Source organism: Cottoperca gobio, chromosome 24 (assembly GCF_900634415.1).
Source record: "Cottoperca gobio chromosome 24, fCotGob3.1, whole genome shotgun sequence".
NCBI classification, from domain to species: Eukaryota; Metazoa; Chordata; class Actinopteri; order Perciformes; family Bovichtidae; genus Cottoperca; species Cottoperca gobio.
The window spans coordinates 307,587-329,340 of record NC_041378.1 but is presented as its reverse complement, the minus strand read 5'-3'; the positions used below and the strand labels follow the sequence as shown (position 1 = coordinate 329,340).

Genomic DNA, 21,754 nt, shown 5'->3' with positions numbered 1-21,754 from the left:
CATGTTGTGTTCATGTTGTGTTCATGTTGTGTTCATGTTGTGTTCACGTTCTGCTCATGTTGTGCTCATGTTGTGTTCATGTTCTGCTCATGTTGTGTTCATGTTGTGTGCATGTTGTGTTCATGTAGTGTTCATGTTGTGTTCATGTCCAGCTCATGTTGTGTTCATGTTCTGCTCATGTTGTGTTCATGTTGTGTTCATGTTGTGCTCATGTTGTGTTCACGTTCTGCTCACGTTGTGTTCATGTTGTGTGCATGTTGTGTTCATGTTGTGTTCATGTTGTGTTCATGTTGTGTGCATGTTGTGTTCATGTTGTGCTCATGTTGTGTTCACGTTCTGCTCACGTTGTGTTCATGTTGTGTTCATGTTGTGTTCATGTTGTGTTCATGTTGTGTTCATGTCCAGCTCATGTTGTGTTCATGTTGTGTTCATGTTCCGCTCATGTTCTTCTCATGTTGTGTTCATGTTCCGCTCATGTTGTGCTCATGTTGTGTTCACGTTCTGCTCACGTTGTGTTCATGTTGTGTTCATGTTGTGTTCATGTCCAGCTCATGTTGTGTTCATGTTCTGCTCATGTTGTGTTCATGTTGTGTTCATGTTGTGCTCATGTTGTGTTCACGTTCTGCTCACGTTGTGTTCATGTTGTGTGCATGTTGTGTTCATGTTGTGTTCATGTTGTGTTCATGTTGTGTGCATGTTGTGTTCATGTTGTGCTCATGTTGTGTTCACGTTCTGCTCACGTTGTGTTCATGTTGTGTTCATGTTGTGTTCATGTTGTGTTCATGTTGTGTTCATGTCCAGCTCATGTTGTGTTCATGTTGTGTTCATGTTCCGCTCATGTTCTTCTCATGTTGTGTTCATGTTCCGCTCATGTTGTGCTCATGTTCTGCTCATGTTCCGTTCATGTTGTGCTCATGTTCTGCTCATGTTCTGCTCATGTTCAGCTCATGTTCTGCTCATGTTCAGCTCATGTTCAGCTCATGTTCAGCTCATGTTCTGCTCATGTTGTGCTCATGTTCTGCTCATGTTCCGTTCATGTTCTGCTCATGTTCTGCTCATGTTCAGCTCATGTTCAGCTCATGTTCAGCTCATGTTCAGCTCATGTTCTGCTCATGTTCTGCTCATGTTCAGCTCATGTTCTGCTCATGTTCAGCTCATGTTCTGCTCATGTTCAGCTCATGTTCTGCTCATGTTCTGCTCATGTTGTGCTCATGTTCAGCTCATGTTCTGCTCATGTTCTACTCATGTTCTGCTCATGTTCTGATCATGTTCTGCTCATGTTGTGTTAATGTTCTGTTCATGTTCTGCTCATGTTCTGCTCACGTTGTGCTCACATTCTGCTCACGTTCTGCTCACGTTCTGCTCATGTTGTATTCATGTTCTGCTCATGTTCTGCTCACGTTCTGCTCGTGTTGTGTTCATATTGTGCTCATGTTGTATTCATGTTCTGCTCATGTTCTGCTCACGTTCTGCTCGTGTTGTGTTCATGTTCTGCTCATGTTCTGCTCACGTTCTGCTCGTGTTGTGTTCATGTTGTGTTCATGTTCTGCTCATGTTGTGTTCATGTTGTGTGCATGTTGTGTTCATGTTCTGCTCATGTTCTGCTCATGTTGTGTTCATGTTGTGTTCATGTTGTGTTCATGTTCTGCTCATGTTGTGTTCATGTTGTGTGCATGTTCTGCTCATGTTCTGCTCATGTTCTGCTCATGTTGTGCTCATGTTGTGCTCATGTTGTGTTCACGTTCTGCTCACGTTGTGTTCATGTTGTGTTCATGTTGTGTTCATGTTGTGTTCATGTTGTGTTCATGTTCTGCTCATGTTGTGTTCATGTTGTGTTCATGTTGTGTTCATGTTCAGCTCATGTTGTGTTCATGTTGTGTTCATGTTGTGTTCATGTTGTGTTCACGTTGTGTTCATGTTCTACTCATGTTCTGCTCATGTTGTGTTCATGTTGTGTTCACGTTGTGTTCATGTTGTGTTCATGTTCTGCTCATGTTGTGCTCATGTTGTGCTCATGTTGTGTTCATGTTGTGTTCATGTTGTGTTCACGTTCTGCTCACGTTCTGCTCACGTTGTGTTCATGTTGTGTTCATGTTGTGTTCATGTTCTGTTCATGTTCTGCTCATGTTCTGCTCATGTTCTGCTCATGTTGTGTTCATGTTCTGCTCATGTTCTGCTCATGTTGTGTTCATGTTCTGCTCATGTTGTGTTCATGTTGTGTTCATGTTCTGCTCATGTTGTGCTCATGTTGTGCTCATGTTGTGTTCATGTTGTGTTCATGTTGTGTTCACGTTCTGCTCACGTTCTGCTCACGTTGTGTTCATGTTGTGTTCATGTTGTGTTCATGTTGTGTTCATGTTGTGTTCATGTTCTGCTCATGTTGTGTTCATGTTGTGTTCATGTTCTGCTCATGTTGTGTTCATGTTGTGTGCATGTTGTGTTCATGTTCTGCTCATGTTCTGCTCATGTTGTGTTCATGTTCTGCTCATGTTGTGCTCATGTTGTGCTCATGTTGTGTTCACGTTCTGCTCACGTTCTGCTCACGTTGTGTTCACGTTGTGTTCACGTTGTGTTCACGTTGTGTTCATGTTGTGTTCATGTTCTGCTCATGTTGTGTTCATGTTGTGTTCATGTTCTGTTCATGTTGTGTTCATGTTGTGTTCATGTTGTGCTCATGTTGTGTTCATGTTGTGCTCATGTTGTGTTCATGTTGTGTTCATGTTGTGCTCATGTTGTGTTCATGTTGTGTTCACGTTCTGCTCACGTTCTGCTCACGTTGTGTTCACGTTGTGTTCATGTTGTGTTCATGTTGTGTTCATGTTGTGTTCATGTTCTGCTCATGTTGTGTTCATGTTCTGCTCATGTTGTGTTCATGTTGTGTTCATGTTGTGTTCATGTTGTGTTCATGTTGTGTTCATGTTCTGCTCATGTTGTGTGCATGTTGTGTTCATGTTGTGCTCATGTTGTGTTCACGTTCTGCTCACGTTCTGCTCACGTTGTGTTCATGTTGTGTTCATGTTGTGTTCATGTTGTGTTCATGTTCTGCTCATGTTGTGTTCATGTTGTGTTCATGTTCTGCTCATGTTGTGTTCATGTTGTGTGCATGTTGTGTTCATGTTCTGCTCATGTTGTGCTCATGTTGTGTTCATGTTCTGCTCATGTTGTGCTCATGTTGTGCTCATGTTGTGTTCACGTTCTGCTCACGTTGTGTTCATGTTCTGCTCATGTTGTGTTCATGTTGTGTTCATGTTCTGTTCATGTTGTGTTCATGTTGTGTTCATGTTGTGTTCATGTTCTGCTCATGTTGTGTTCATGTTGTGTTCATGTTGTGTTCATGTTGTGTTCATGTTCTGCTCATGTTGTGTTCATGTTGTGTTCATGTTGTGTTCATGTTGTGCTCATGTTGTGTTCATGTTGTGTTCATGTTGTGTTCATGTTCTGCTCATGTTGTGTTCATGTTGTGTTCATGTTGTGCTCATGTTCTGCTCATGTTCTGCTCATGTCCAGCTCATGTTGTGTTCATGTTGTGTTCATGTTGTGTTCATGTCCAGCTCATGTTGTGTTCATGTTGTGTTGATGTTGTGTTCATGTTCTGCTCATGTTCTGCTGATGTTGTGCTTCATGTTCTGCTCATGTTCTGCTCATGTTCATGCTCATGTTCTGCTCATGTTCTGATCATGTTCTGCTCATGTTGTGATAATGTTCTGTTCATGTTCTGCTCATGTTGTGTTCGTGTTGTGTTCGTGTTGTGCTCGTGTTCTGCTCGTGTTCTGCTCGTGTTGTGCTCATGTTGTGCTCATGTTGTGTTCATGTTCTGCTCATGTTCAGCTCATGTTCTGCTCATGTTGTGTTCATGTTCTTCTTCCTGCAGCTTTGTGGTTCTCGGCCAGTGGAGGGATTGTTACAGAGGAGTCTCCTCCTGCTGGATGTTACAGAGGAGTCTCCTGCTGGATGTTACAGAGGAGTCTCCTGCTGGATGTTACAGAGGAGTCTCCTGCTGCTGATGTACAGAGGAGTCTCCTCTGCTGGATGTTACAGAGGAGTCTCTCCTGCTGGATGTTACAGAGGGAGTCTCCTCCTGCTGGATGTTACAGAGGAGTCTCCTGCTGGATGTTACAGAGGAGTCTCCTGCTTGGATGTTACAGAGGAGTCTCTCCTGCTGGATGTTACAGAGGAGTCTCCTGCTGGATGTTACAGAGGAGTCTCCTGCTGGATGTTACAGAGGGTCTCCTCCTGCTGGATGTTACAGAGGGAGTCTCCCTGCTGGATGTTACAGAGGAGTCTCCTCCTGCTGGATGTTACAGAGGAGTCTCCTGCTGGATGTTACAGAGGAGTCTCCTGCTGGATGTTACAGAGGGTCTCCCGTCTTACCTGCTGGATGTACAGAGGAGTCTCCTGCTGGATGGTTACAGAGGAGTCTCCTGCTGGATGTTACAGAGGAGTCTCCTCCTGCTGGATGTTACAGAGGAGTCTCCTGCTGGATGTTACAGAGGAGTCTCCTCTGCTGGATGTTACAGAGGAGTCTCCTCCTGCTGGATGTTACAGAGGAGTCTCCTCTGCTGGATGTTACAGAGGAGTCTCCTGCCTGCTGGATGTTACAGAGGAGTCTCCTCCTGCTGGATGTTACAGAGGAGTCTCCCTGCTGGATGTTACAGAGGAGTCTCCTGCTGGATGTTACAGAGGAGTCTCCTCCTGCTGGATGTTACAGAGGAGTCTCCTCCTGCTGGATGTTACAGAGGAGTCTCCTCCTGCTGGATGTTACAGAGGAGTCTCCTCCTGCTGGATGTTACAGAGGAGTCTCCTTCTGGATGTTACAGAGGAGTCTCCTGCTGCTGGATGTTACAGAGGAGTCCTCCTGCTGGATGTTACAGAGGAGTCCTCCTCCTGGATGTTACAGAGGAGTCTCCTGCTGGATGTTACAGAGGAGTCTCCTGCTGGATGTTACAGAGGAGTCTCCTCCTGCTGGATGTTACAGAGGAGTCTCCTCCTGCTGGATGTTACAGAGGAGTCTCCTGCTGCTGGATGTTACAGAGGAGTCTCCTCCTGCTGGATGTTACAGAGGAGTCTCCTCCTGCTGGATGTTACAGAGGAGTCTCCTCTGCTGGATGTTACAGAGGAGTCTCCTGCTGGATGTTACAGAGGAGTCTCCTCCTGCTGGATGTTACAGAGGAGTCTCCTCCTGCTGGATGTTACAGAGGAGTCTCCTCCTGCTGGATGTTACAGAGGAGTCTCCTGCTGGATGTTACAGAGGAGTCTCCTCTGCTGGATGTTACAGAGGAGTCTCCTCCTGCTGGATGTTACAGAGGAGTCTCCTCCTGCTGGATGTTACAGAGGAGTCTCCTCTGCTGGATGTTACAGAGGAGTCTCCTCCTGCTGGATGTTACAGAGGAGTCTCCTCCTGCTGGATGTTACAGAGGAGTCTCCTCCTGCTGGATGTTACAGAGGAGTCTCCTCCTGCTGGATGTTACAGAGGAGTCTCCTCCTGCTGGATGTTACAGAGGAGTCTCCTCCTGCTGGATGTTACAGAGGAGTCTCCTCCTGCTGGATGTTACAGAGGAGTCTCCTCTGCTGGATGTTACAGAGGAGTCTCCTGCTGGATGTTACAGAGGAGTCTCCTCCTGCTGGATGTTACAGAGGAGTCTCCTCCTGCTGGATGTTACAGAGGAGTCTCCTGCTGCTGGATGTTACAGAGGAGTCTCCTGCTGGATGTTACAGAGGAGTCTCCCTGCTGGATGTTACAGAGGAGTCTCCTCTGCTGGATGTTACAGAGGAGTCTCCTCCTGCTGGATGTTACAGAGGAGTCTCCTCTGCTGGATGTTACAGAGGAGTCTCCTGCTGCTGGATGTTTACAGAGGAGTCTCCTCCTGCTGGATGTTACAGAGGAGTCTCCTGCTGGATGTTACAGAGGAGTCTCCTGCTGGATGTTACAGAGGAGTCTCCTCCTGCTGGATGTTACAGAGGAGTCTCCTCCTGCTGGATGTTACAGAGGAGTCTCCTGCTGGATGAAGGTCTCCTCCTGCTGGATGTTACAGAGGAGTCTCCTCCTGCTGGATGTTACAGAGGAGTCTCCTCCTGCTGGATGTTACAGAGGAGTCTCCTCCTGCTGGATGTTACAGAGGAGTCTCCTGCTGGATGTTACAGAGGAGTCTCCTCCTGCTGGATGTTACAGAGGAGTCTCCTCCTGCTGGATGTTACAGAGGAGTCTCCTCCTGCTGGATGTTACAGAGGAGTCTCCTCCTGCTGGATGTTACAGAGGAGTCTCCTTCTGGATGTTACAGAGGAGTCTCCTGCTGCTGGATGTTACAGAGGAGTCTCCTGCTGGATGTTACAGAGGAGTCTCCTCCTGGATGTTACAGAGGAGTCTCCTGCTGCTGGATGTTACAGAGGAGTCTCCTGCTGGATGTTACAGAGGAGTCTCCTCCTGCTGGATGTTACAGAAGAGTCTCCTCCTGCTGGATGTTACAGAGGAGTCTCCTGCTGCTGGATGTTACAGAGGAGCCTCCTGCTGCTGGATGTTACAGAGGAGTCTCCTCCTGCTGGATGTTACAGAGGAGTCTCCTCCTGCTGGATGTTACAGAGGAGTCTCCTCCTGCTGGATGTTACAGAGGAGTCTCCTCCTGCTGGATGTTACAGAGGAGTCTCCTCCTGCTGGATGTTACAGAGGAGTCTCCTCCTGCTGGATGTTACAGAGGAGTCTCCTGCTGCTGGATGTTACAGAGGAGTCTCCTGCTGGATGTTACAGAGGAGTCTCCTCCTGCTGGATGTTACAGAGGAGTCTCCTGCTGCTGGATGTTACAGAGGAGTCTCCTGCTGGATGTTACAGAGGAGTCTCCTCCTGCTGGATGTTACAGAGGAGTCTCCTCCTGCTGGATGTTACAGAGGAGTCTCCTGCTGCTGGATGTTACAGAGGAGTCTCCTGCTGGATGTTACAGAGGAGTCTCCTCCTGCTGGATGTTACAGAGGAGTCTCCTGCCTGCTGGGATGTTACAGAGGAGTCTCCTCCTGCTGGATGTTACAGAGGAGTCTCCTCCTGCTGGATGTTACAGAGGAGTCTCCTCCTGCTGGATGTTACAGAGGAGTCTCCTCCTGCTGGATGTTACAGAGGAGTCTCCTCCTGCTGGATGTTACAGAGGAGTCTCCTCCTGCTGGATGTTACAGAGGAGTCTCTCCTGCTGGATGTTACAGAGGAGTCTCCTGCTGCTGGATGTTACAGAGGAGTCTCCTCCTGCTGGATGTTACAGAGGAGTCTCCTGCCTGCTGGATGTTACAGAGGAGTCTCCTCCTGCTGGATGTTACAGAGGAGTCTCCTCCTGCTGGATGTTACAGAGGAGTCTCCTGCTGCTGGATGTTACAGAGGAGTCTCCTGCTGCTGGATGTTACAGAGGAGTCTCCTGCTGCTGGATGTTAGATTGATGTGTCGTGTCTTTGTCACAAAGAAAAGCAGAAATGATTTCATCTGTGAAGGATTTCCTCTCAAGTCTACAAACTGATGTTCTCTTTACAGGGAAACCAGCAGCTTCATCTTCATCTTCATCGCTCTTTCTTTCAGCTGAGTCTGCAGCTTTACTTGACATTCATAAACATGTAGACGTGCATTTTATTTGGCACAAAACACTGATTCATAAAGAGATTCTGAGTAGAAATGCATTTTCTTTGCAATAATTATTACTCACAGTGATTTTTGCTCCTGAAATCATTTTAAAGCTCAATGAATAAAATATTAAAGAGTTTAACAGCCAAAAACATGTCCAGTCTTTAAGTGTCTCTGAGGAACAAACTGTAGTTTGTTTAGTTTTATTAGAATGAATTAAAGGTGCAGTTAGAAAGAAACATCTCTTATCCTTTAGTTTCATTTCACCTGCAGATGAGACACAAAGCATCTTTACAGAGTGCAAAGGAAACTTCATAAACATACAATTAAAACACTTTCTGTAAAGATCCAAAACAAGCTCATAAAACAGGTTTAAAATACATGAATACAAGTTCAAATACAGATATCTGTTTTAACTTGTATTCATCTTCAGTTTTCATCCTTTTTGCATTGCTTTGTATTTATTTACTTACTTTGTGCGTCATGTAAAACACTTTTAATTGTCTTGCTTTTAAAAGGTGCTTTAGTCTGTAAATAAACCTCGTAAACACAAATCTTCCACATTCTGCGCGCGCAGCTTCCACCCAGCGTGTAATCTTAGTGCAGAGTTGACAAATGACATGAGAGAAGAAAGGGCGTACCATAACCAAAATCCTCCCAAATGCCCTCTTCCTCTTCCTCCTCCTCCTCCTCCTCCTCCTCTTCCTCTTCCTCCGCCTCGGGTTGTTACCCACAAGGCGCCTCCTGACGCGCGCTCTCAGTCTGCACAGCATGTAATGTGCCGTTTAATTCATTACTAGACTATTAGACGATCAGAAGCAACAGACAGAAGACATTCCTTCGGGTCATGTAAGAAAAACCAAACACCAGAGAATTTTCTCCGCCAGTGTTTTTTAGCGCGGAGAGATGGGAGCCGTGCGCCCGGAGAGGAGCGCTCCGCCGCGGCTGTGCCTCCTCCTCCTGCTGGGCTTCTCCGTGTCCTCCTCGGCGGCCTGGGACCTGGTTCTCCTGCACACCAACGACGTACACGCCCGGGTGGAGGAGACCAGCAAGCACTCCGGGAAATGCGGCAGCAGCAGCAGCCAGTGTTTCGCCGGAGTTGCCCGAAGAGCCACGATGATCAGGCGGATCCGCGACGCCGCGAGCAACGTGCTGCTGCTGGACGCCGGAGACCAGTTCCAGGGGACCGTGTGGTTCAACTACTACAAGGGAGCCGAGGCTGCACACTTCATGAACAAACTGAGCTATGATGCCATGGTGAGAAACACAAGTTCTTAATAACAACTGCAGCTTTATTTTCTTATTGTTTCTCTCTGCTGGTTTGGATTTATTTAAGTCTTGAGACATTTACTTACCTAAAAGTTATAATACTGAAGCGTAAAATATTCTATTACAAGTAAAAGTCCTGCAGAATCGCACTAAAGTAAAAGTACAAAAGTTTTAGCATTAAATTAAACTTATAGAACCATCATTGTGCAGAATAATACATATTATATTACTAAACTACAGTTATTGATGCATTATGTGTTCATCTCTTTAATGTTGGTAAAGGTGGAGCTCATTTTATTTACGTTGTACACTGCTGGGCATCTCTACCTATAATAATATATATTTATATTTTGTATTAAGAATCTGAGTCTGCAAACTAACTAAAGCTGTCAAACACATGTAGTGGAGTAGAAGTGTAAAGTAGCATAAAATGGAAATACTCTCCCCAAAAGAAACCCCACAATTAAAGCGGGAATAAATGGAGGAAACCTCCAACTGAGGAGGGATCGCTCCCCCAGTACGGACACGTGTGCAACAGATGTTGTGTGTACAGAAAAAAACAAGATCAAATTACAACGATACAAATGATAATGTGTGCGTCAGGCAGGACCAGGGCAACAGGTGAGCCACGATTCATGATCCAGACGTAACCTTTAACAGTAGCAGCCTGTCCGATGAGAGACAAGGTAAGCCTGAGCCGGCCCTAACAAGTTTTATCAGAGAAGAAAGTCTTTAGCCTCCCGAACACAAACTGGGAGTTTAGAGTTACTTATTGGAATTACTAAAATGTGTTTAATTTCCAGTAGTGGAGGAACTAGTAGAAATACCACACTTATTGTCCGGCGAAGGCAGGAAAATATAAACACAAAATGAAAACAATACATTAACACAACAAAGATCTCTGAGTTTTACAACAAACATGATATATATATTTATTAAGAAATCATGTTTTGTATGTAAAGTAAATATAACTGCAGTTGAGCAAAAGTATCAGAAAATGGAAATACTCAAATAAAGTATTTTAAATGTACTTATCTTATTTCTACTGTTTATTTACTGTATAATACTGTTATAATTAAGATATTCTTAAATATAACAATAAAAGGCTTTAGTTTGTAATTGTTATTATTTATCTTGTTAAAGGTTTATTGTAGTTTGCAGCCATTAACATTCAGAAATATAGAGAAAAATATATTTGTCATTTGGTATTTAGTTAGTTTATTCGGTGTCCCACATTTTTAATAATTGGATCCCAAGACAAAATAAGATTTATTTATGCAACACTTTTCTAAACAGAGCTACAAAACAACAGTAAATATGCTAAAACATCGAGGCTACCAGAACATTTTGGAAACAGAAGACAGTAGAAATGTAGAAAAGAGAAGAAGAGGAAGAAAAGGTTTAACAATAAAAGTGAGTTTTTAAAAGTGAAATACAGAAGCTTCAATTTATGATCGATTTAGACGATTTTGAGGCTAAAGGTTGCAAAGACTTCTCAAAAATCTCTAAAAACGTTCACTTTAATTGACCGTCAGATCAAAAACTAGATGATTAACTGCGTAACGACTTCCTGTATTAGTTACTAGACCTTCACTTGTGTAAGTTGTGGTTTATGTGACGTGTTCAGATAAGGAACAAGGACTTTCTCTGTTCTGCTGTTTTACTTCTGGTTCACATCACACTTTGTTTTCCTCTCGACTTTCTTCCCTCTGTGTCTGAAGAGCTGCTTACAGTCTGGTTTCCTGTCGCTGGATTTAATTACAGTCCTGCTGTTCCTCTGACCCTCTGTCCTTAGACCCTCTGTCCTTAGACCCTCTGTCCTTAGACCCTCTGTCCTTAGACCCTCGCACCGCACAAGGAAAAACTTCCTAAAGAAACCCCATAATTAAAGGAGGGAAAATGTTCTAAACCTCAGGGAGAGACTGAGGAGGGATCCCTCTCCCAGGACGGACAGACGTGCAATAGATGTCGTGTGTACAGGATAAACAACATAGTACAAATACAACATTTGACAGAAATTATGTTGTGTTGAAAAAGAGAAAGTTTGGATGAATCCAGGAAATGAATCAAAATCAAAAAGCTTCCCGGTGTCCAGCAGGACCAGGGCAGCAGGCGCAGCCATGATTCATGATCCTGACGTGAACTTTATCAGTGTCAACCTGCCACATGAGAGACAGACACTCTGGGGATGATACCCCGGATGATGAGTTAGAACATACATTTACATAAATGCATACAGATAGAGAGGGAGAAGAAGAGAGGGAGGGGAGGAGAGAGGAAGAGAAGGAAGAGAGCAGGGAGGTGTCCCCCGGCAGTCTAAGCCTATAGCAGCATAACTAGGGGCTGATCCAGGGCAAACCTGAGCCAGCCCTAACTATAAGCTTTATCAAAAAGGAAAGTCTTTAGCCTGCTCTTAAATGTGGAGAGGGTGTCTGCCTCCCGAACACAAACTGGAAGCTGGTTCCACTGGAGAGGAGCTTGATAGCTGAAGGCTCTGTCTCCCATTGTACTCTTAGAGACTCTAGGAACTACAAGTAACCCTGCAGTCTGGGAGCGTAATGCTCTAGTTGGTTTATAAGGTACTATGAGATCTTTAAGATATGCTGGAGCCTGACCATTAATTGCTTTGTAAGTCAGGAGAAGGATTTTGAATTCTATTCTGTATTTTACCAAGAGCCACAATGTATATAAAAGTGGCTCCACATTGACAAAATACAACATTCAGATGCTCCTAAATGTATTTTATTAGTGATTAAAAAACTGAAAAATATAATAATCTATAATAATACAAACATTCTGCATAATGAGTACTTTTATTTTTGAGACTTAAAGTACATTTTGCTGCTAACAAAGTATTTTTAGACCGTGGTGTTTGGACCTGACTGCTTCTTTTATATAATAAATGTTTGCACTTTAATGTCTTTCTGCAGTTTTATATTTAACTTTCCTTTGTGTGTTTTTTTAGGTTTTTGGAAACCACGAGTTTGATAACGGAGTGGAAGGACTCATGCAGCCGTTCATGGAGCAGATAAAGTGTCCGGTCCTCAGCGCCAACATCAGAACAGACCAGACTCTGGCGGCGACGTTCGGCAGCTCTTATCTCCCATATAAGATCCTCAGCGTAGGCGGTCAGCGGGTCGGTGTGGTGGGATACACATCAAAGGAAACTCCCGCTCTGTCCAAACCTGGTGAGTGGAAGCACATTTACTGTTTCACTCTGTCACGAGGGGTTAAAGGGAAAGTTTGGGATGTTAAAGGGAAGGTCGAAGTTAAAGCAGTAATACCACAGTGTAGAAATACTATATATACACACAGTATACAGTTGATAAATTGCTGTATAAAGTAAAATATTACTCTCTGAGATGTAGTGGAGTAGAAGTATAAAGTAGCAGAACATTGAAATACTCAAGTAAAGTACAAGTACTGTTGTGGAAGTTTTCCTGCTTTACTCTGGAGAGATGTATATAAAATCAAATACATGGTGATAGAGACAGAGTTGTCTTTGTGCATTTATTTGTGGCCACAAATGGCACCAGTTTCACAGAATACAGCGTAGTCTATGGAAGGGCACAGGTTGGAAGAAGACACATAGGCATTTTATACAATTTGGTTTGGAGACGAAGTGATGGAAAAACACAGGGGGCCGAGCCAAACTGCCCTTTGATGCTTGTAAGGTAATAGTTATGTAAACAGAATATTGGGTGATACACTCAATATTCTGTCTCAGCATGTTAAACAGTTTGATCAGGATTTGGGTGTGTCCTGTCTTTTGTTTTGATCAGGATTTGAAACATTTGGGTGTTTCCTGTCTTTTGTTAGTTCTGTCTGTCTTGTATTAACATGACCGGCACTTCTATGTTAGCATCAAATGGCAGTTGGCTTGTTTAACATAGGAAACTTATATAATTAAAACAGTAGACATTTAAATTGCTATTACAGTACCTCATAATTGAACCTCAGTGCAGTACTTGAGTAAATGTACTTGATATTTTCCACGGCTGGTAAACGAGGTTGTTGGAGCTGAAATCCCCAATAATCTGACTTTCCATGAGTAAATATCTTTATTGTAGCGGCGACAAAGTCCCAAAATAAAACATTCAGAAAATCGTTCAATTGTTATTTGTCTTGCCGGTTTACCAGCGTTTCCAAATGCCCCTCTCACGTGTGCATGTTGCTTCTACAGGACCGCACCTGCAGTTTGAGGACGAGGTGCCGGCTCTGCAGCTGCAGGTGGACAAACTGCGGACGCTGGGAGTCCATAAGATCGTCGCTCTGGGTCACTCGGGCTTCACTACGGATCAGCTCATCGCCAAGAAGGTCCGCGGAGTGGACGTGGTCATCGGCGGACACAGCAACACGTTCCTCTACACAGGTGGGAGGTGAAGACATTACAAACCTCCAGCCTTTAGTGCAGATACAAAGATGTTTGAATAAATAAGAGAATACAACTAGAATAATACAATTAAAACAGTGCAGAGCAGTTAAAGACAAAGTCGTGAGTTAAACGTCTGTATTAATATAGCAAGATGTAGTTAGTATATTATATAACATCCTACAGTATATTATGGGATATACGATATCGTAATCCTGCAGACAAACTGAACCGTAAACATAAGAGTTTATAATGATAATATAGAGTAAAGTATTTACTATAAAATAATGAAACTGTCCACTTCTCCAGGTCTGTAAAAGTCTTGTTTTGTCACTAAACCCAAAGATTTTCACTTTAATATCATATAAAACAGAGAAAAGCAGCAAATCTCAACATTTCAGAGGCAAAACAAAAGCATTTTCTGACATTTTCCCATGAAAACTTACTTTAATGATTAATCCTTTATTAAAACCTTTCCCCATTACTTCTCTGTGGAGCGACTCATCGCTGCTGCTCTACGTTTCACTGAGTGGGAGATGTTGTAGCATCAGACATCAACACTGAATTAAAACTAGAAGACTGTCGATGTTCAGTTTCAGGACAAACGTGCGTCTGGAAAGATCAGTTATTGTTTCGTGTCACTCCCCGTCTGACCCTCTGAGCTGCCACCACAGGAAACTGTGAGTCTTCATACTCGTAGTTAGCTCGAGAGTAAACTTGGTGTCGACACGAGTGTGGTCTCTATAAATAACTGCGTGTTTCATACAAACAGCAGCGAGCTGAGCAGCCGGAGGGGGAGCGTCGTTGGTTTGGAGCTCAGTTAAACCCACCGTTGCACTCTGATGTAGACACGGCAATGATTTTTAAACCAGCAGTGAGCAGCTTATAATCCTGCAAACTATTTATGGTATCTGATCGCTGAGATCTGTCTCTTAGCCGTCTGTTGTTTGTTGTTTTAGTCCTTTAAACATCTGTCACTGGACGATCAGTCACTTACAATAAAACCTGAGGTTTCACACGTTAAGGAAGACGACTCATCAGATTTAAAGGGATTTCATTTGAAGGTGTTGAAGGTTTGACAACAGTTGAGATTCTGCTGTCAGCGTTGAGTCACTGTTGAGGAGTCGTGCTCATCTGACACACAACTTAATTAAAGGCTTCGTTGAAGTGATTCATCCCCTGAGAGTGAAGAGCGTTTATTAAACCGTCCCGAGCGGCTTCTCCAGAAGAAAGGAGGAAAGAAAGTTGTCCGTTATAAACTTTAATACTATTGGTGCCTCAGCCGAGATAGTTTTACATAAAACATAAAGTGTTGATTATTGATAAGAAGACACATCAACAAAGGAGCTGTAGAGTTCTCCACAAAGAAATAAGACATCTTTATTGGAGTTTCATCTGAAATGTAATAATTTCAGGCGCCAAAACTTAAACTTCATAAATAAATAATTCTGCTGGAAACATCTGACGGACCCAATCTGACTTTATGGCGTCCAACTTCGGACGGCGGGCCACACTTTGGGCAACCCCGAACTAAACGGTTCTTGTTCAGCTCATGTTTGCAGTGTTCTCATGGATATACAGGAAACTATCACTTTCATACTCATACTTCATAATGTTATGCGGATTTATAGACGTTTATTCGCAGTTATTTATACAATAGCTATATCGACTATATGTCTGTATATTACATATTCTTTCTTTATCTTTATTTCTGCACAAACTTCTAAACCTGCACATCTCTTCCCATTTTAATTCAGATATACTGACTTGTACTTTTCTTCTATATACATTTTTTTGTACATATTATTTATAAGATCTTTTCATATTTTATTGTATTTCTCTTATTTGACATTTTTGTTTATTGATTTTCTCTAAACTTGCTTTTATTTTTAATAATTTATGCCTATGTTGTTGTGCTACGTGTATGTGTGAATGTTGTAAATGTGATTTTATGGTCTTTTATGTAAAAATAAAAAAGATAAACAGTCTTCAAGACACTTCCTGGTTCCCTCCAGTTTAACTCTGGACTCTGGACCTTGCAGCAGGTTTCTGACAGTTTAACGCTGTTATTTTTTAACATCTCCTGAAAATGTTTTACAGAATAACACTCATTTATTTCTGTGAGTTCATTTGAGCTACAATTTAGATTAAGAAGCGGGTCACCTTTAATGAACACATTTGCTTGCAGCCGTAGCATTATTGGACATTTTGATAAGCGTAGTTTTGATTATTGCTAACTCTTAATCTTTCTTCCTCTCCACTCTGTATTCTCCAGGATCCCCCCCCTCCTCTGAGTTCCCGGCAGGTCTTTATCCGTTCATGGTGCAATCAGACGACGGGCGGCAGGTTCCGGTCGTGCAGGCCTACGCCTTCGGGAAATACCTGGGTCATCTGACGGTGACCTTTGACGATGCGGGGAACGTGCTGAAGGCCACGGGGAACCCCATCCTGCTGAACGGCAGCATCCCGCAGGGTAAAGATCTCGGAGCATTTAGTTTTTGTCTCAGTGTGATCTAGAGTTTAATCCTGACAAAATTCTATTACAAAGTTTATGTTATGTTCATTCTCAAAACGTTTCTTAACTTTACATAACATTACATTACAGGTCATTGAGCAGACGCTCTTATCCAGAGCGACTTACATTGAACTAAGTACAGGGACAGTCTTCCTGGAGCAGCTCAGGGTTGAGTACCTTAATAATAATAATAATAATAATACATTTTATTTATAAGCGCACTTTTCATTTGCGTAAACAAAACTCAAAGTGCTAAGTGCAGGCTGCTCTGGTGGCAGCCTGCTATTGAACTCCCGACCTTCTAGTGTTTTGTTTGGAAGGGGTACCACTAGACCACTAGGCCATCACCACCCTTCTTCATGTGACTTTGTTTCTGTTGACCCCCCTCTCCTGTCTCTTCACTGAATGTCTGATTTTCTTCTTAGATCCAGAAACTCTTGCCGACGTGGAGGAATGGAAGAAGAATCTGGCCAACTACTCGGCTGAGGTTGTGGGAAAAACTCTGGTGTTCCTGAACGGGAGCGCCGAGGAGTGTCGATTTCGGGAATGCAACCTGGGAAATCTGATCTGTGATGCCATGGTGAGTATTTAACGATGAAGCATGTGGCGGCGCGGAGAACACGGTAACTCTGCGACAATACATCAGATGGTTACGTTTAACATCGTGTGGTAACCAGTAAGAATAAAACCATGTGCTTCTCGTCTCCGTTAATCAGATCAACAACAACCTCAGGTTCTCAGATGACCTTCAGTGGAACCAGGTCAGCGCCTGCCTCTTCAACGCGGGAGGCGTCCGCACATCCATTGACGAACGCACCAGAAATGGTGCGTCATTCGTTTCTATGGAAGTTCAAATAAAAAAGAGAAATAATTGTTATAATCAGAGCCGGAAAGTGCCGGGAGAAATATCCCCAAATGTTGGCTGGAGAAAGAAAAATGACGGTTACGCTGACTTCCTGTGTGTCACAGAACTGCATTTAAAAACGTGCTGTTGGTTTAGACCAGGGGGGGGGGACCTTTTTCCTATCCATTTTATTTTTTACAACATCCTTCGAGGGCCGTACTAATTCTTGAACTCATAACCTCTGCAAATGTTTTTTAAGACGCAGCTCATTCATTTCACTTTTCTTTTATATGCTGTGCAAAAAGAATAAACTTTTGTATCCTGTATCTTCTGTTTTATTATAAATCCTTTATTAGTCCCACAACGGGGAAATGTATCTCGTCACAGCAGAAGAACATAAGAAGTAAAAAGGCAGAACACAATAATTAAAGATAATAAAACATAATATAAATACCAAGTGATATAAATAAAGTGAGTATTGCACATGGCAGTGATAACTGCACAGCAGTGGTGCAACAGTGTGTTCTTGGTGGGGGGGTCTACCTCTCTATCTGTCCATGTTTGTATGTTCTGCTCTGCAGAGAGCTGCTTGTTGGGACAAACTCCACCGAAGAGCATTAACTTTATCCAAACACTCGTCCTTTCAGCTCGTGCAGTTTAGCATGTTTCGTGTTGTAATGACGCTCGAGATTATTTTTCATCACCGCGAGCCCGTCCGCACAAACTAGACACACTGGCCTTTTTTTTTTTAAAAACACTTTTTTTTATTGTTTTTTAACAAATATAGACACTACATAAGACAGTACACAAACTTCCACATCCAAGACATAACAAAATGAACTACATTAACAGTCGCACAAATAAAATAATACAATTAAATTAACTACACAAACATGTGGGTATGCTATGTAAGGAGATATACAAACATGTAGGCAGATATGAAAGGCTTCAATCCTTCTCCCAGCATAGGAACATTAATCATCTCCAAGTTGCTGACCCAGAGTGCCCTCTAGATCCGCATGTTCCAGATAGTTAAGGAACGGGCCCCATACTTCTTTAAATAGTTCACACTGGCCTTTTACTTCCACAAAGAAGTAATCGTTCGTCCATTTCTCCTGGGAAGTGCGACATTCTACATCCACCTTTCTCTGTTTTACACTCGCCACGCTGCGTTCACTGATGTCAACGACCGTCTCATTTAATATTTGTTTTGACATGACGTGACCACGTGATGACACGTTCCGCTTGCGTTGTGTTCAAGGATCCTGACCTTGGCCAGGAAAAACAGTCAATCGCCCGTCTATTGCTGTCTAGATTATTTTATTTCGTTTTTCTAGTGGATTTCTTTGCACGTTGTTATGAATTACCTCAAGGGCCGGATCAAATGGTCTCGCGGGACGTATACGGCCTGGAGGCCGGAGGTTCCCCACCCCTGGTTTAGACGGTCCAAACTAAACATGGAGAAGCAGAAGGTTTTCATGCTCCATATATCTGAAACAAACTCCCAGAACTTCTCAGTTCTTTTAAAACCAGGACTTAAAACGTTCTGTTTGCCACTGCATTGTATTAGTTTATTCATATCTCACACTGTAACTACGCCTCCGGGCCGCTGCAGCCACGTAGCGGAGTCCGTCCGTCTCATTCTCGTGAACACGATATCTCAGGAACGCCTCGAGGGAATTTCTTCAGATTTGGCACAAACGTCCACTTGGACTTTCATTTCACAAAATTGTCTAATAGGATAAAATAATGACATTTTGTACAGACATGGATGTAAAGTGCAACTTGACTGGTTGACATTCAACCCCAAGGCAGTATTTGTTTTTATTCTACTGTTTAATCTGTTCTGTTCTATTTTGTTTTGCTTTTCCTCAAAGTCATTCTAAACCCATGCGCTGACGATTCAGTGTTTTCCGTGACAGACGTTTTGTTGTCAGGAGAACTTTGTGAAACAGTTTTGATGTGTTGTCTGCAGGTTCAATCACCATGGAGGACCTGATATCCGTCTTACCTTTCGGAGGAACCTTCGACCTGGTGCAGCTGAAGGGCTCCACCCTGTTTAAAGCCTTCGAACACTCAGTGAGGCGATACGGCCAGAGCACCGGGGAGTTCCTCCAAGTGTCCGGTAATTTCACGGCATTTCCATCTGTGTGTGTGCGTGTCTATATATATATATACAGGACTGTCTTAGAAAATTAGAATATTGTGATAAAGTTCTTTATTTTCTGTAATGCAATTAAAAAAACTAAAATGTCATGCATTCTGGATTCATTACAAATCAACTGAAATATTGCAAGCCTTTTATTATTTTAATATTGCTGATTATGGCATACAGCTTAAGAAAACTCAAATATCCTATCTCTAAATATTAGAATATCATGAAAAAGTATACTAGTAGCGTGTTCAACGAATCACTTGAATCGTCTAATGAACTCGAAACACCTGCAAGGGTTTCCTGAGCCTTGAAAAACACTCAGCTTGGTTCAGTAAACTAAATCACAAGTATGGGGAAGACTGCTGATCTGACTGCTGTCCTGAGGACCATCATTGACACCCTCCATCAGGAGGGTAAGACACAAAAAGAAATTTCTCAAAGAGCAAGCTGTGCACAGAGTGCAGTTTCAAAGCACATCCACAAAAAGTCTGTTGGAAGGGGGAAATGTGGCAGGAAACGCTGCACAACCAAGAGAGATGACCGCAGCCTTAACAGCATTGTGAAGAAGAGTCGCTTCCAGAATTTGGGGGAGCTTCAAAGACAGTGGACTGAAGCTGGAGTCCAGGTATCAAAAGCCACTGTTCACAGACGTGTCCGGGAAATGGGCTACAATAGCCATATTCCCATGGTCAAGCCACTTCTGAACTCAAGACAACGGAAGAAGCGTCTGACCTTGGGCTATGGAAAAGAAGCACTGGACAGTTGCAGAGTGGTCCAAAGTCCTCTTTTCAGACGAAAGCAAGTTTTGTATTTCATTTGGAAGTCAAGGCGCCAGAGTCTGGAGAAAGGCTGGAGAGGAGCAAAATCCAAGTTGCTTGAAATCCAGTGTGAAGTTCCCACAGTCAGCGATGGTTTGGGGAGCCATGTCAGCTGCTGGTGTTGGTCCACTGTGTTTCATCAAGCCCAGAGTAAATGCAGCTGTGTACCAAGAGATTTTAGAGCACTACATGCTTCCGTCTGCTGAAAAGCTCTATGGAGATGAGGAATTCATTTTCCAGCATGATCTGGCACCTGCCCAGAGTGCCAAAACCACCAGTAACTGGTGTACTGACCATGGCATTACTGTCCTCGATTGGCCTGCCAATTCCCCTGACCTGAACCCCATAGAGAATATGTGGGGTATTGTGAAGAAGAAGCTGAAAGACACCAGACCCAACAATGCTAATGAGCTAAAGGCCGCTATTGAAGCATCCTGGGCATCCATAACACCTCAGCAATGCCACAGGCTGATTGCCTCCATGCCACGCCGCATTGATGCAGTAATCCGTGCAAAAGGATTCCCAACCAAGTACTGAGTGCATTAATGGACATTTTCAAATGTTTGATTTTGTTTTGCTGTTATAAATCTTTTTTTTTACTTGGTCTGAGGAACTATTCTAATTTTTTGAGATAGGATTTTTGAGTTTTCTTAAGCTGTAAGCCATAATCAGCAATATTAAAATAATAAAAGGCTTGCAATATTTCAGTTGATTTGTAATGAATCCAGAATGCATGACATTTTTGTTTTTTTAATTGCATTACAGAAAATAAAGAACTTTATCACAATATTCTAATTTTCTGAGACAGTCCTGTATATGTATATATTTGTATATACAAATATATATTTTGTTATCCTTGGAGAGTAGACAAGAAGCAGATATTTGACGCCAGCTTTCATTACTTGATACTCACATATTTCAGTCGGTACCACAGAGGTTGGCTCGTCAGCCGTGTGTTGATGGATAAGCCCGATGATGTTTCCGTGTCCTCCGGCAGGATTTCGAGTAGAGTTTGACTTTTCCAAACCTGCGGGGCATCTCGTGAAGAGCCTCAGCATCCTCTGCACAAAGTGTCGAGTTCCTCGCTACGAGCCCGTGGAGGAGGAGGCAGGTTTATAAAGTGGTGCTGCCGTCCTACATGGTGAACGGCGGAGACGGGTTCTCCATAATCCAAGCCGAGATGCTCAAACACAACAGCGGTGAGACTTTGTTTTTGTGTTTGTTTCATGAAAGTTATTATTATTTGAAGCTTATGCTTTTTCTTTCTTTTCAGGGGATTTGGATATTTCAGTCGTGTCCAACTACATCACGCAAAGAAAGATAGTTTATCCATCTGTTGAAGGACGCATCAAGATCTACAATTCAGCTCCTGGACAAAGCGCTCCACTGGTTGCACTGGTTTCGCTGCTGTGGACTCTGTGTGGGAACATGTGAGGCGGACTTTACCCAGACACACACAAAGCAATGTTTTTAACCAAACTGCACGTGCAACTTGAAGAACTAACAGGACTGATGGACGTCAACAGGACTGAACATCTGACTGCACAAATATATGATTATATTTTATTATTAATTCTATTTTACAGTTATTTTTAATGGAAAAGGTAAGCCCGACAAAGAAACAACCAAGACTCAAATCTCGTGTTTCATAATCTCATGAAATAAAAACACTCAAGAAGTTCAGGTCTCAGGTTTTATTATCTCTCACTCAGCGTTTAGAACGTCCAACAGTACCTGAACACATCATTGTTCAACGGGTGGTGTTGGTCTAGTGGTACGCCTTCCAAACAAAACACTAGAAGGTTGTGAGTTCAACACCAGGCTGCCACCAGTGTACCCCTGAGCAAGGCACTTAACCCTGAGCTGCTCCAGGAGACTGTCCCTGTACTGAGTTCACTGTAAGTCGATATTGTTGACGAACGATTGAAGTGGTGGAAAGTCTCACATGCATCTAAATATATAAGTTGAGCCGACAGCAGCAGCGTGCAGCAGACTCTTCTGTAACATTCAGTGTTTTCTCCCTCAGGTTTGAGCGAACAAGGCTCCTCTGTGAGAGATTTCCCAAACAACGCTCGCTGCCTGTTAATGTGACGGCGCCTTGTTTGTCAGTCCACTGAGCGCAGCTGGCACAGCCTGCAAGTGACATCAGCTGCCAAACGCTGGAAAACAACCGTATTAGGGCTCCGTCTG

At 43.2% G+C, this 21,754-nt stretch overlaps 1 protein-coding gene across 1 annotated transcript; it reads left to right on the top strand.

Moving 5' to 3' along the window:
* Positions 1-8,312: 8,312 nt before the first annotated feature.
* Positions 8,313-21,247, top strand: LOC115004062 (5'-nucleotidase-like). The gene is given in 10 exon segments (XM_029426062.1): positions 8,313-8,848; positions 11,826-12,048; positions 13,044-13,232; positions 15,508-15,705; positions 16,173-16,327; positions 16,464-16,572; positions 18,567-18,716; positions 20,562-20,671; positions 20,673-20,763; positions 20,838-21,247. Coding segments are annotated over 10 exon segments (1,737 nt in total). The 5' UTR covers positions 8,313-8,497; the 3' UTR covers positions 20,999-21,247.
* Positions 21,248-21,754: the final 507 nt, after the last annotated feature.